Below are 14,165 nucleotides of genomic sequence, written 5' to 3' on the forward strand. Positions count from 1 at the left end.
TGCTATGCCAAGGCTGAAGGCTGGTCTTGCTTTTCCAGGAAGTGTTCCCTGATGGCCACAGCCTCCCTGAACTCTCCTTTCTCCAAACTTCTAGAGACCAGAGTCCAAAGAGCATGGAATTGGGTTCCTCCCTGGCCAGCCCCAGGCAGCCTTGAGCCCCCTTGGCATCAGGCCCTGGGGCAGAAAGAGAGAAGGCTGCTTAGAGAGAGGTGACAGACTCTTAGAAGTGGAAAGCGAGCCTGATCAGGTGGTGGTGCAGTGGATAGAGCGTCAGACTGGGATGTGGAGGACCCAGGTTCGAGACCCTGAGGTCGCCAGCTTGAGTGCGGGCTCATCTGGTTTGAGCAAAGCTCACCAGCTTGGACCCAAGGTCGCTGGCTTGAGCAAGGGGTCACTCAGTCTGCTGTAGCCCCACGGTCAAGGCACATATGAGAAAGCAATCAATGAACACCTAAGGAGCTGCAATGAAAAATTGATGCTTCTTATCTCCCCCCCCAAAAAACAAGCGGAAAATGAGACACTCACCCAGTCTAGACTGGGGGTCTAGCTGCAGTAAGCAGCCCCTCCGGTTGCTCTGGAGGTATTTTCCTCTGCCGGCCTTCCTCTTTGAGCTAACTGCACCCTAGCATCCCCACCGGGCTGGCCCCTGGCTGATCCATTTCTTGCCTCTCTTCCCCTTAGATTGCCTCTCCCTGTGGCCTAAGCTCCTACCTCAGGGGGCCGCTTCCTTAGGAAACGGTGCCTGCCCACAGCTCTCCTGGCCTGGCCAAGCAGCCCAATTTCTGTCAGGTTCTCTTTTTGTGATGTTGATGTTTTCTGAGTCTTGGGTGGTATTGTTGCAGGTGGCTTAGAGGCCATTTGGCAAGAGGTGACAAAGATCTGAGCCAAAGCATGGGCCACTGTTGGTAGAGGTAGAGAGCTGGTGTGAGCCTGGGGTGGGGTGGGGAGTGGCTTGGGCTTGAGAGTAATGAGTAATAGCAGGCTCTGTTTAGCTGGTAGGGAGGAATTGTCAGGGGACAGGGCCCAGTATAAGGGGCCTTATCACCCCAGGAGATCCAGGCTGGAGATTTGGGAGCTGCCACCATGAAGGTACTGGAAGTTGCAGGTTTGAGAGCTGAGGGTTTGTAGAGTGAGCAGCCTTTCAGAGATGGGTGGGGCAAAGGTTGGATCTGAAGAGCAGGTTGTCAGGCATTCTACAGGGGCTGGCCTGCTTGGGGAAGCACCTTCCCATGTGCCAGCAGAAGCTCCAAGAAGGCCTTCCATGCTCTGTGGGGAGCTGCCCCATGTCCAGGTTCTTGGTGACCATCAGAGCGTGGGTGGATGGCAGCATCACAAACCAGAGCCCACCCTGGCTGTTGAGGACTAAAACTTTTCCTCACAAAGGGGACCATTCCTTGCTATATAAAGAGCAGGGATTGGCCTGGGAGGGCCCAAAGAGGAGCAAACTGTCATTTTTCTCTAAGGGCTACCCCTTCCCTTTTGCCTAGGCTGGCATCTAGAATGAGTACCAGGCTCCTAAACCTTGACCCCACCCTAGGCCTGCCTCATTTGATGACTGGGCTGGCCTTGGCCACCTCCTGTGCACATGTCTTATCCTGCCCTCCCTCCCGTGACACTGGATAGAGCACCCTGCTCTTACCTAAGGCTGAAGCCTCTTGTGCTTGAGGTTGTGCCCACAAAGACCTGAGTGGAGTCATTGCCTCTTGTTCCTTCCTACCCCTTCTTTTAAGTTGTAAAATATATGTAACCTAAAACTTCCATTTTAGTCTTTTGTGTGTGTGTGTGTGTGTGTGTGTGTGTGTGTGAAAGAGAGGGACAGATAGGGACAGACGGAGAGATGAGAAGCATCAGTTCTTTGTTGTAGCTCCTTAGTTCATTGACTGCTTTTTCATATGTGCTTTGACCAGGGGGGCTACAGTAGAGCGAGTGACCCCTTGCTCAAGCCAGCAAACTCAAACTGACAAGCCTTGCTCAAACTAGATGAGCCCATGCTCAAGCTGGCAACCTATGAAGAAGTTTCAAACGTGGATCCTCTGTGTCACAGTCCTACACTCTATCCACTGCGCCACCACCTGGTCAGGCCATTTTAGTCATTTTTAAGATTACAGGTCAGTGCTGTCGAGGACATTGTGTGTCAGTACCATCCATCCCCAGAACTTTTCATCTTGCAAAACAAACTCTGCTTCCATTATTTTTTTTTTTACATTTGCCTTTTTTTTTTTTTTTTTACAGAGGCAGAGATAGACAGGGACAGACAGACAGGAACAGAGAGAGATGAGAAGCATCAATCATTAGTTTCTCGTTGTGCGTTGCGACTTCTTAGTTGTTCATTGATTGCTTTCTCACATGTGCCTTGACCGTGGGCCTTCAGCAGACCGAGTAACCCCTTGCTGGGGCCAGCGACCTTGGGTCCAAGCTGGCGAGCTCTTTGCTCAAGCCAGATGAGCCCGCGCGGGACCTCGGAGTCTCGAACCTGGGTACTTCCGCATCCCAGTCCGGTGCTCTATCCACTGCGCCACCGCCTGGTCAGGCTACATTTGCCTTTTTTTAATGTTACCTGACACATTTTTTAAATTTTTTTTAACAATTTTTTTTTTAATGGGGCGACATCAATAAATCAGGATACATATATTCAAAGATAACATGTCCAGGTTATCTCGTTGTTCAATTATGTTGCATACCCAGCCTCCATTAATTTAATTACTGTTTCCTATCCTCCTCCAGCTCCTGGCACTAACCATCCCATTTGCCATCTCTATGAAAGCTAACTCCTCTAGCTTCTGAATGGAATCATACAGTGTTTTTCTTTTTTGTGCCTGGCTTCTTTCACTTAGCCTAATATCTCCAAGGTTCATCCATGTTGTAGTATGTGACACATTTTCCTTTTTAACATTGAATAATATGCTAGTGTATGAATAGGCCACATATTGTTCATCCGTTCCTTTGTCAGTGGACATTTGGGTTGTTTCCACCCCTTCTTTCTTTTTTTTTTTTTCTATATAGAGAGGGAAGACAGGAAGGAGAGAGATGAGGAGCATCAACTCATAGTTGTGGCACCTTAGTTGATCATTGATTGCTTTCTTATATGTGCCTTGACTAAGGGGCTCCAGCTGAGCCAGTGATCCCTTGCTCAAGCCAGCGACCTTGGGGTCATGTCTATGAGCCCATGCTCAACCTGGCAACCCTGAGCTCAAGCCAGCCACCTTGGGGTTTTGAACCTGGGTCCTCAGCGTCCCAGGCCAACACTCTATCCACTGTCCCACCATCTGGTCAGGCTCCACCCCTTAATTCTACTCCAGTCAGGCTTTTGCATACCCCCCCAACCCAAACCTTTCTTGTTCCGCTCTCCATGATCTTGTCACCAAACCCAGTCAGCATTCTTGGGTCCCCTCTCCCTTGACCATCAGCAGCACCTGACAGTGATCACTCCTTCTTCCTGACCCCCATGGTGGGATTCCTCAGATATATTCCAGGACCAGCTCTGTACTTTGGGGGTCCATCCCACCTGCTGGATATGCCCTCACCTGTCCCCACTGCCTGCTCCCCTTCTCTGCCACCTCTGAGTGTCCAGGGCCCCAGGGCTCAGTGCTTGGGCCGCCTCTCCCTTGACAGCCCCTCTCGCTGCTCTTGCTGAGCCCACCCAGTCCCAGGGCTCTCAGGGCCGTCTTTATGTGCTTAGAACTTACCGATGTTCTCATTTCAGTTCTGACTCTTCCCAGAACTACAGACTCTTGTCCCAGCTGCTGTCTAGAGGTATCCACTTGGATGACACCACTATCCCCTCCAAACCTCCTTGTCTCCCCTGGCATAGGGCCTGGCAACACCACCCTTCGTGGTGCTCTCAGTCTCGGTCTCCCCAACCCCTCTCTTAGCCGTGCATCCCAGCTGTCCACAAGCCCTGTTGTTTCCATCTTGCAAACTGGTCTGTAATCCACACTTCTCTCATGTACTGCTAGTGCCTTTGTCCCAGTGAGCTCCACCTTCCCTGGGCTTTGCTGCAACCTCACTTCTCCACCTCGCCTGGCCCTTGCTGCCCGCATCTCGGAAAGTCACCCATTCAGTGTGGCATTTGGTAAACCTTTGGAAAATCTGCACCCGTGACTTCCCACCAACCTTCCATGACCTCACACCCACTGGCCCTGCTCGGTGTGTTCCTCTTTAGCATACTGTTATCCTTTCTCCCCAAGTATGTCAGCTCCTTGGGGAAAAGGCTTTCTGCCAGCATCCTTCCTGCTCTATTCCCAGTTCCTGGAACAGTGTCAGGTATGGAGACCCCCAGGACAAACACTAGCCCAAGGGAACAACTTGAGGTGGGGAGGTCTCCTGCACCTCCATCCAGTCCCACCCCCAACCCTGCACTCCCAGATAAGCAGTGGTGGAACAGGAGCCAGCTTTGGAAAATGACATGTTTTTATTGCTGTGTTTGCAGTGGCTTTTAGCACAGTAAGAATGTCCCCGCTGGCCCCAGCCCTCACCCAGCCCCTCCCCTCCCCTCCAGCTGATGTCAGGGTGTGGGGGAAGTCTTTCTAGGGTCCACTTGGCTGTCTTGGGATTAGATGTGACAGAGTGGGTTAAGTAAAGCTGCTCCATGGAGGACTTGAGATGTGGCAAGTGCATCAGCTCTAATCTCGCAGGTGGGAGCGAAGCCCGGATCCCTTCCCTGGCTGGTGCCCACCTCAGATCCCTGCAGTCTGCCTAGCCCAGGGACAGGGTGTGGGTAAGCTTGAGCATGCCAGGTGAGTAGCCCCAGATCCTTGGGACAGGATACCGTACCTTCTGACCCCCATGACTTGTGGGCAGAGGGGCAGTGTGGGAGCATGCCTCAAGGCCCCTGCCGTGCACTTTTCTACCTCAGTCTGGGGCTGGGGACTCCACATGCATACCCACACACAGACTCACACAACAGCTTGAAGCTCTTGTTTTGCCTATGAAAATTAGATCTATAAATTAAATTCACACTCCTTGGCTGGGACAGAGGAATAGGAGGGGCTGAAAGGGACTGGGAGTGGCAAGGAGAGAGTCCTTGGGGCTGTTTTCTCTTTAGAAATATACAAGCAGAAATCTCTCAAGTTTTTATAAAATGTGCAAAATACAAGCCTCATTTGCCCATAGGCACAGTTTACATCTGGTATTTACCTTTGCTAAGAGATAGAGATCTATATATGCCCTACATACTCACGCACACATGCATTCGTACACAAGCTCACACAATTGATATTGGTGGCAATTGGCGCAGGAACCAGAAGGTTCCATTGCTGGCTGGCTCTCTAAGCTTCTAGGAAAGGGATGGGGAGAGGGGTCTAGCCCAGTTGAAATACTCACCTTGGTTCTGCTGCCCCTCCCTCACCTTCCTCCCCTCCTGTTCCCCAAGCTGCCACTGTTGCCTCTGGGGTGAGGGACCACCCAAGGGCGTGCTGGGCAGAGCCTGGAGAGGCAGTGGGTACTAGGGGGGTAGGCAGGTGGCAGGGCCTGGGAAGCAGTGTGGGCACCAGCTTGGTTGGTGGGGGGAGGCATCTATTTTTGGTGGGTTGTGATATTTTTGGCATTTTATTAAAAATGGAAAAAGTTATTTTAGTTATAAGCACTCATGGTGCTTCCTCCCCTCACATCCCAGGCAGACCCCAAAAGTGTCAGGGAAAGGCAAGCCCCCTGGAAGGATTGGGGGCGCTAAAGCAGGGGCTGCTATGGCTACAAGAAGGAGAACTGGCACTGGGAGCCGGCTGCCTGTCACATGACGCTCTCTACCACCACCACCTTGCTGTTCTCAGCCACTGGGGTCAGGGTGGTCAGGCCCCTGACCTCCAAGTCCTGAGCTCTGTACTCCAAGTGGTGGAGGCCCCAGATAGGCTGTGTCAGGTGCTGCCAGCGCTGCAGGAGAAAGGGACATGGTGAGCCCCTGGGGAGGGGCACCTGTTTGTCCTTGGCCTCCTTCCACTACCACCACCTGCCACCAACTCAGGGCCCAGTGCTGTTCGTCTTAGGACACTGACCAGGCCCTACTCCCTGCACCAGGGAGACAAGGTTGGTGTGGCTGTGGGAATGGAAGCTGGGGATAGCCCTCTCCTCCCCTGCCACAACCCGAGGTCCCGGATGGCCAGCTTTCCTTTCATCCAGCTGGCCCGGAGGCTTCTGGTATAATGGCCCATCCTGGTGGGTAGAATGGGCAGTCTCGAGGTAAGGTTTGACCTAACAGTAGGGGAAGGGCAGTGTTGGGGAACTGACCTCAGTCATGGTCCCCTTGGCTGTGAGGAGGCGGCCTAGCAAGTGGAGGGGTACACACAGCATGGAGGAAAGGGCGAGGCCCCAGCCCATGGCCTCTCCCCACCATGGGTACACGTAGGTGTTGTTATAGACCAGTGGCTCGGAGTACACAGCGTTGAAGACAAAGATGCCCTGAGGAGAAAACCTCATCAGCCAGTGGCCCAAAGTGCCCCACTCCACCCCACGTAGACCTGCCTGACCCTTACCATGCAGACCAGCGGGGTGAAGAAGGACCAGCACCATTTCATCCAGGGGCAAGGCCGGTAGCCAATCATGCAGGCCACGTCGTCCATGAAGCGGTCGGCTCCTGGAGTGAGGCGAGGCAGGAGGGCCAGAGCTAGAGACCCAGCTCTCCTGCTCTGCGCCCCAGCCCCACTCACCCCTGGCCCAGACCTACCGTATACCCAGGCGACCACCACACATTCCCAGAAGGCCTGCCAGAGCAGGGTCGTGCCACTGGCTGAGTAGTAGTCAAACAGCTGGAAGACGTACATCCCGCCCTGGGGACGGAGCTAGGTCAGAGCAGGTGGCAGCTATGGGTCAGAGGCAGCCCTCACCCTGCCCCCACTCACATCGGTCACCATGGAGAGGTCTATGACAAAGCAGAGAGTACAGCAGAGGGCCACGGAGATCTCCCTTTGGAAACGGAAGTAGTAGGAGGCCGGGAGGAGGTCCAACAGGCCTGTGATGAAGCCTTCCACACCTACAAACTGTGGCCAGGTGCTCAGGCCATGCCCCTTGCCCACCTCCTGCCCCTCCCACCCCACCCGTCCTGTCCCCCCTGCAAACCTGGCTGTCCAGGCCCAGAAGCAGCAGCATGAAGAAGAACAGGGCAGCCCAGAGAGGGGCCACAGGCATCAGTGTGACGGCCCGGGGGTAAGCAATGAAGGCCAGGCCGGGCCCTAAGGGGGAAAGGGGCATGATGTGGACGCCTGCAGCCCATGTACACTTCCTGTCCCCTACCTCTGCTCTGTGGTAGTAGAACAGTGGATGGCAGCAGGGCACCCTGTGGCCAAGGGCCTTGCCCCTCATGCCAAGGCATTGCTGAGTAGCTCAAGCCCTCTGTGGTTGTGCTATGCCAGGGGCTGGAAGGCTCCTGCAAGCCCTCAGCAGACCTCTGCCCATGGGAGTGGGGTGTCTAGACTTTTGGTCACCACTGACCCCAGAAAGGCCTTCCTTTCCTTCTGCAACACTGGCAAATATGAGACCATACCCTGAGGCCCCTGCAGATGGATGGCCTGGGGCTCAAGGCTCCACGTGGCCTGGCCCAGGAGGCTTTAGCCTTAAGCTGGCTGGAACAGCTGTGCCTCGCAGTTGCTCATCCAGGTCTGCCTCTGGCCCAGAGCAATGTTACAAGTTGAGTTGAATTTTTTTTTTTCATTTCTCAGAATGTCAGTTTGCATGTGCATTCACATACATGGTATATTAGGACTGTAGCTGCTGTTCCAGAGGTTAGGCTAGGGCCCAGGGGTCTTTACCTGATTCAGCCACCTTGGAGATATGCACGCCCTGCTCTGCAGCCATGAAGCCCAGGATGGAGAAGACCACGAAACCAGCGAAGAAGCTAGTCCCACTGTTGATAAGCGCCAGGATGATGGCATCCCTGGGGGCACAAGGGACCATGGAGACTGGTTAGGCTGCCAGTTTGTTGCCTATGGGTGGCCAGGGAAAGGGGCAGGGCAGGGGTGATTACTTGTAGCAGTTGTTGTTGAAACGATTGTAGCTACCAAGGGCCGTGAGGGCCCCTAGGCCAATGGCGTAAGAGAAGAAAATCTGGGTCCCGGCATCTATCCATACCTGGAGATGGGCCAGGAAAGAGTAGGTGTGAGGGGTCCTGTTGGGCTGACCCCTGGTCTACCTCCCACCACCTCCACCTCACCTGAGGGGACCCCAGCTTCGACCAGTCAGGCTTGAGATAGTAGATGATGCCATCCAATGCACCAGGCAGCAGCACTCCACGCACCAGCAGCACAACAAGGACCACGTAGGGGAACGTAGCAGTGAAGTACACAATCTGGGGGGCCAGGCTGCTCAGAGGGGCTCTGCAGCACCCACTGCCCCCTGAAATGCCCCTAGTCTGAACAGAGCAGGCCACGGTCCCCACCACTGGGCAGTGTGTTCAGAGGTAAGGAAGGAGGCCAGCCAGCAGCCTCCCCTTGTATTCCTCAGAGCCATGGCTTCTCCCAACGGAAGCGAGGTGCTTGGCCGAGGCCTTAGCAGCCCTGTGGCAAACACAGGTCAGCTGCAGAGGAAGGGGAGAGGCAGGACCCACCCCGGGCAGAGAGTGGGACAGCACCCTGGAGACAGGTCCTGTGTGTCCTGTGTCCCTGACTCCAGGTCATGTATAGAGAGGCGGGGTCCCTGGTAGCTGGTATTAGAAGTGGGCCAGCCAGAGACAAGCAAAAGTGAGACGGACGACAAAGTCCTCTGCCTTCCATCCAAGCGGGATGCCAGCTCAGGAAGTGGCTGCTCTTCAGACCCTGCTGGGGAATGAGCCAGCCCTCCAGGGATCTGGCCACGTCCCATAGCCCTCGGCACACTGTCTTATTATGTGTCTGTTCACACATTGGTCTCCTGAACCTGACAGAGAGCTTCTGGGGAAGGCATGTGTCTAGACTTGACCCTGGGCCAGACAGGTAGGCAAGAGACAGCTTTAGAGCAGGTCCACCCAGACTCAGATGGTGAGGGAGGAATAGAGAGGAACGAGGAAGATGGGTGAAGATGGGGATGCCCAACACAGGGAAGGGGCAACTGCTGCCTGGGTCTCCCCCCCTCAGGAGGGAAGGCTGCTAGACCTGAATTTGGAGGCTGGGGAGGACAACACAGCCATGGGGTGAGGATCCGGTGGCCTAGATTGAAGCACTTGTCCCCTCCTCGGGCCCAGGCTCAGGCCTTAGCTCAGTCACCCCACCTTGCAACAATGGTTCCTGGCAGAGACCCCCAGGCAATGCTGCCCCCCCCCCCCGCCCTGCCCACCTCCAGCTGTACCTTTCCTGTTGACTTGACCCCCTTCCAGACACAGAAGTAGACCAACACCCAGCAGGCCAGCAGACACAGGGTCACCTCCCAGTTGAGGTCCCCTGGCACCTCCAGCCCCCTGGAGAGCCGCAAGACTTTGTTCCTGGGGGAGGAAGAGCCCGTGAGGGCTGTGCCAGTACAGGGCAAAGGTACAGGGAGCTGTCCCAGGGGAGGTGCTCCCGCTCCTGCAGCCCTTGTGTCCAGCTGGTCCCTCCTGATCACCTGGGCCCGGCTGTCCCAAGCCTGAGGCCTGGAGACATCAGCCCAGGAGGCCCTCAGTGGAGGTAGTGTGGTTAGGGGCTACCTACCTCCAGCTCATGCAGTGGTCCTCTCCCCTCCCCCAGGCTGACAGGCACGATTGAGTGATAGTGCCCAGAAGTAAGAAATGGTGCTGAAGGAGCATGGCCCATCTATCCCACCTCCACCAGGGACTGGGCCGGGGGTCCCCAAGGGTGGGCAGGCCCAGGAGTGACTCCTGCTGGGAATTTCCTAGGGCTGGGCCCCACCCAAGCCATGCAGACTTGGAGCACAGAGACAGACAGGCTGGGCCTGGTCCAGGGGCGCCTGACTCACTCCCAGAACTCGATGACAGGGGAACGGCGGTCAGCAAGCTGGTCACATGTGAGGTTGGCCAGGCTGGCATTGGCACAGTCTTCATGGTGGAAGATCTCCACGCAGTCTAGAGAGTTCCAGGTATGGCCGCACGTGGCCCAGGGCAGCGTGGTGGTGAAGGACTTCACCAAATAGTAGAAGCCCCAGGCCAGCACCATGATGTAGTAGGTGTTGCAGTAGAAGACAATCACCATGGAGGCGTAGCCCAGGCCTAGGAGGACAGCAGTTTCTGTACAGGCTCTGCTCTGGCCAGCTTCCCACCGCCCCCCTAACATCCTGTTCCCTGCCTCTGCCGTCCTCCCCTTCCCCACCACCCATCCCACTAGGTCCTTCTTTGTCGTGCGCTGGACAGAGCCCCCTGGACTATCTATCCCTTGCACAAATATCCCAATGCTGGGCTAACTCCCCAATCTGTCCCTGGGCAAAAACCAGTCCCTACTCATGGCCTCACCTCCTCTACTCTTCCCAGAGCAAAGGCAGAGAGCCCCTTCCATCTTGCCCCCATCTGAGCATTAAGTCCTGTTCATTCCCCAGCCTCATACTCCTGCCCTTTCTCTTGGGCCCCACTGTGACCACAGCAGTTGAGGGAGGGCCAGCCTCCACCTGGCCCCCTAGTGGTCTTCAGTATTCAGCAGCTGGGGGCTTTCTGGTGGTCTGGGGCAGTGTGGGAGACAGTCACCCTTTCAGCGGGCAACCTCAGATGGTCACTTTTCCTTTCTGTGTCCCAGTCTCTTCGGGGCCAGTAACAGTAAAACCTATCTCCTACGTACGGACTTAAGAGATATGGAGAACACTGTTCACGTGGCCTTTGCCATTATAAGTTTTTCCATTCAGACCCTGAACTTTCAATGACTCCCTCCCATCCAAGCTCCTTAGCCTGGCCCTCTGGTCTTGGGAGAGCTGGCCCTAGGCAGCTTCTTCCTCCATTGTCTCTTGCACTCAGCCACCCCCCACTCGGCCCCAGTGAGCTAAGTGTGCTTGGCAGAGTCTGTCCGCAGCCCTGCTGTGCCTGGGTTTCCTTGTCCTGGTGGAGAGGCCCAGCCTGCCCAAGGTCACTGGGTGGTCTGCATGGTTTCCAGGTTCCCCCTCATAACTTGAGGGGCCATCAGTGGGCCCCAGACCTGGCGCTCAGACAGGATGAGATTTCTCAAGTGGGTATCAGCCTTGCCCCAGCAGTGGGAAAGGGAAGGGGTCCCTGAGGGAGGGGGCAGAGAGGGGCTGGCCCAGGGCTGCTCACCTTTGAACAGGGGGCAAATGTTCCAGACATTGATGCTGCCGGCCTTCATGAACTGGCCCAGTGAGATCTCCAAGAAGAAAATGGGGATTCCTCCAATCAGGGCGATCAGGATGTAGGGAATAAGGAACACACCTGAGTGAGGACACACAGGTCAGGGACTTTACTCCAAACTCTACAACCAGGCTGTGTAGGTTTGTAACCAGCCCAACATGCAGAGGCCCTGGGAAGCCAGGGGGAAGCCCCAGCTCTGGGCTCCGCCCCAGCCCCATAACTTCCCACTGGGTGAATCAGTGCAGGCGGTGGCCACTGACTCAGAGGCCCCAGGTGAACAGCCCTGGGGTGGGGGTTGATGGGGGCCTGTGGCCCAGCTGCCTAAGCTGGCAGGGGGGTGCCCTATATCCCACAAGGCCTCTGCCTCCACAGTCACCTAGGGCGACTGACTGTTCAACAGGCATGAAGGACACGTGCTTGCACACACAAGCCATCCCTCGTGGCACACAGTTCCATGTTTGTCAGGTAGTACAGGAAGGAGAGGCGGCGAGGGCATGTGCATGCATGTGCATGGCTGGCACTCAGGCCTGGGGGCCTGCCTGCCTGGCTTGGGCGAGGGCAGAGATTCCCTGCCTTCCCTGTGTATGTACACTGGCCTATAAGTGGGAAGGTCCAGGGAAGAGGGTGGGTGGGTGGCCGTCCTCTGCCAGTAGGTGTGTGTGTGTGTGGGGGTGTCTGAAAATGTCAGTGAACAAAGACAGAGACATTGTGGGGGAGGCCACCTGGCTCTGGGCAGCATGCAAGGCAGGCCCAGAGACCCCCAGAGAGGGTGGGGGGAGCTGGGCCCCAGTAGCTCCTGTGCACTTGCCTCTGCTCCACCGGCCCCCTACCCGAGCCGCTGGCCCAGCTCTCTCCACACTACTCAGAAGCTGGGCTTCTGAGCAGCTTGCCTGGCTCTTGGTCCCAGCATCCTTCTTGTGTGTGACCTTGGGCAAAGGCCTTCATTCTGGTCCCAGTTTCTCACCCATCCCAGTCACCTTGGTTTCCCACCAACCCTGGTGCTGCTTTGCAGTCGCAGGACATGTGTGCCTACTGCTGTTGCTAAGCTGGGCTGGGGCCGGCAAGCAGGCGTGGGGTCCAGCAGCGGCGCCAGGCAGCCAAGGCCGCAGTCTTCCCATGCCTGGCTCAGGCACCCAGTGTTCCAAGCCCAGGCTAGAGGGGAGGGTGGGGAGGGACGGGCAGGGGAGAGAGGGGAAGAGAGGGGAAGGGAAGGGAGAAGAGAGCAGAGGAGGAGGGACAGAGTGGTCCATTGTATGTGTGTGTGTTCGTGTGTGCACACGTGGGGGGCCCACACAATGTATCACTTGTGTGCCTGACCAGCGGAGGCAGCCAGGACTCCTCACCTCTGGGAGCCCCCCTCCCAGGGGGCAGGCCTCGCCTTCCCACCTCAGTGGCCAATCCCGGAGCGCAGGGAGTATACGGGGGCAGCCCCGCAGCTCCCGCAGGAGGCTCGCCGGCCCCCTCCCCCCACACACTGCCAGGCACATGACTGGCCTGGAGGTGGACGCTGCCAGACTGGGCCACTGAGAGGCAACGGCCCCCGACTGCCCTGGGGGCCCTCCCCAACCCCTGGACTTCGCCCGTGCGCCCCAATAGGGCGGGCGGCGGGCACGGGAGGGTCCATGGCGCAGAGCAGCGGGGGCTCTCACCTCCGCCGTTCTTGTAGCACAGGTAGGGGAAGCGCCACACGTTGCCCAAGCCCACGGCGAAGCCCACGCACGACATGATGAAGTCCATCTGGCGCGTCCAGGTCTCGCGCGGAGGTACGGCTAGGCGGCCACCAGGCGCCCCCAGGCCCGCGGGGCCATCGCCCTTGGCAGGGGCCCCGTCGGGCACGGGCACGATCAGCGGACCCTTCTTGTCGTCTCCAGACACGCTGTAGATGCCATTCTCGGCGCTCTTCTTCGCCATGGTCCCAGCGGGCGGCGCGGCCGGGCCGGGGAACGGGCGGCGGGGGGCGCCCGCGGCTTGGGGGCCCCAAAGGCGCGGGCCGGCCGGGGGCGGCCGGGCCGGAGTCGGGGCGGCGGGCGGGCGGGGTGCGGGGCGGACGGGCGGGGCGGTCAGAAGCAGTCCACGAAGCACTTGAAAGTGAGCCTGAAGAATCTCATGTGTGTCGGGGGCCCGAGGGCGCGCGGGCGGCGGCGGGGCCCGGCCGGGCGGCGGCGGCTCCCGAGACTCCTGCTCGCGATTCGGGCGGCGGCGGCGGCTGTGGCTTCCGAGGTTCCTGCTCGCGATTCGGGCGGTGGCTGCGGCGGCTCGCCCGGCCCGAGGCTCAGCCTAGAGGGGAGCGGGCGGCATCGGGCGCACACTATCTGCAAGCGGCGGCCGGAGCATGGGCATGCGGCCCGTGCCCTCCGCCCCGGCCCCGGCCCCGGCCCCGGCCCCGGCCCGCACAACCGCTTGACTCGCCCGCGGCTCCGGCTCCGGCGGCTCCGGCTCTGGCGGCAGCGGCGGCCCGGGCGCTCTCGCCCCTCCTTCCCGGCAGCGGCTGCTCCAGCCGCTCTCCGGGCCGCAGCGGGTTCAACCACTCGCCACCGCGCTCCAATCGTCCCTCTCCTCCTCGGGATGACCGGCGGCCGCTTAAGAACCGACTCCGGGGTGATGTCACTGTCGCCCCACCCCCCACGACCGGGCTGCTCCCCCTCCCCCTACTCCGTCCCTCCCTCTCGCCCTCCCCATCACTCCGCCTACCTCCTCCCGCCCTCTTCCCGAGGAGGAGACGCCGCTCCAGCGGGAAGCAGGATGGCTGCTACCTGGGGCATCCGTCAGCACTTCCTCCCTAGAGGCCGAACTGCCCCTGACCCCAGATGGCTCACCCCGTTAAGCTAACCCTTGGGCCTACTCCTGCCCACATTGCCACTCCTAAACTGCCCTTCCCGGGTCTAGAAGAGCCGCTTCCCTGGCTGCCTTCCAGCCATCCTTAGCCCCCTTTATCCTGTTCCCCTCCTTCCAGCCTATGCCATCTCTGGCCTCTCACTGAGTCCCA

At 58.0% G+C, this 14,165-nt stretch overlaps 1 protein-coding gene across 1 annotated transcript; it reads right to left on the bottom strand.

Annotated features, from left to right (window-relative positions):
- Positions 1–5,528: 5,528 nt before the first annotated feature.
- Positions 5,529–13,448, bottom strand: SLC6A8 (solute carrier family 6 member 8). Its single transcript, XM_066248801.1, has 13 exons — positions 12,829–13,448; positions 11,129–11,260; positions 9,853–10,102; positions 9,250–9,382; positions 8,141–8,275; positions 7,955–8,058; positions 7,740–7,864; positions 7,051–7,163; positions 6,834–6,971; positions 6,659–6,761; positions 6,468–6,568; positions 6,223–6,393; positions 5,529–5,868 (listed from the first exon to the last, which is right to left on the bottom strand). The coding sequence occupies exons 1-13, from the start codon at positions 13,088–13,090 to the stop codon at positions 5,728–5,730; spliced, it is 1,908 nt and encodes a 635-aa protein (XP_066104898.1). The 5' UTR covers positions 13,091–13,448; the 3' UTR covers positions 5,529–5,727.
- Positions 13,449–14,165: the final 717 nt, after the last annotated feature.

Source organism: Saccopteryx bilineata, chromosome X, assembly GCF_036850765.1.
Source record: "Saccopteryx bilineata isolate mSacBil1 chromosome X, mSacBil1_pri_phased_curated, whole genome shotgun sequence".
In the NCBI taxonomy this organism is placed as follows: Eukaryota; Metazoa; Chordata; class Mammalia; order Chiroptera; family Emballonuridae; genus Saccopteryx; species Saccopteryx bilineata.

Coding starts and splice junctions, on each gene's coding strand:
- SLC6A8 (XM_066248801.1), bottom strand. CDS start 13,090: ATGGCGAAGAAGAGCGCCGAGAATGGCATCTACAGCGTGTCTGGAGAC. Junction 8,059..8,140: donor CGAAGCTGGGGTCCCCTCAG/GTGAGGTGGAGG, acceptor GCCCATCTCCAG/GTATGGATAGATGCCGGGAC. Junction 7,164..7,739: donor CTCCAAGGTGGCTGAATCAG/GTAAAGACCCCT, acceptor TTTCCCCCTTAG/GGCCCGGCCTGGCCTTCATT.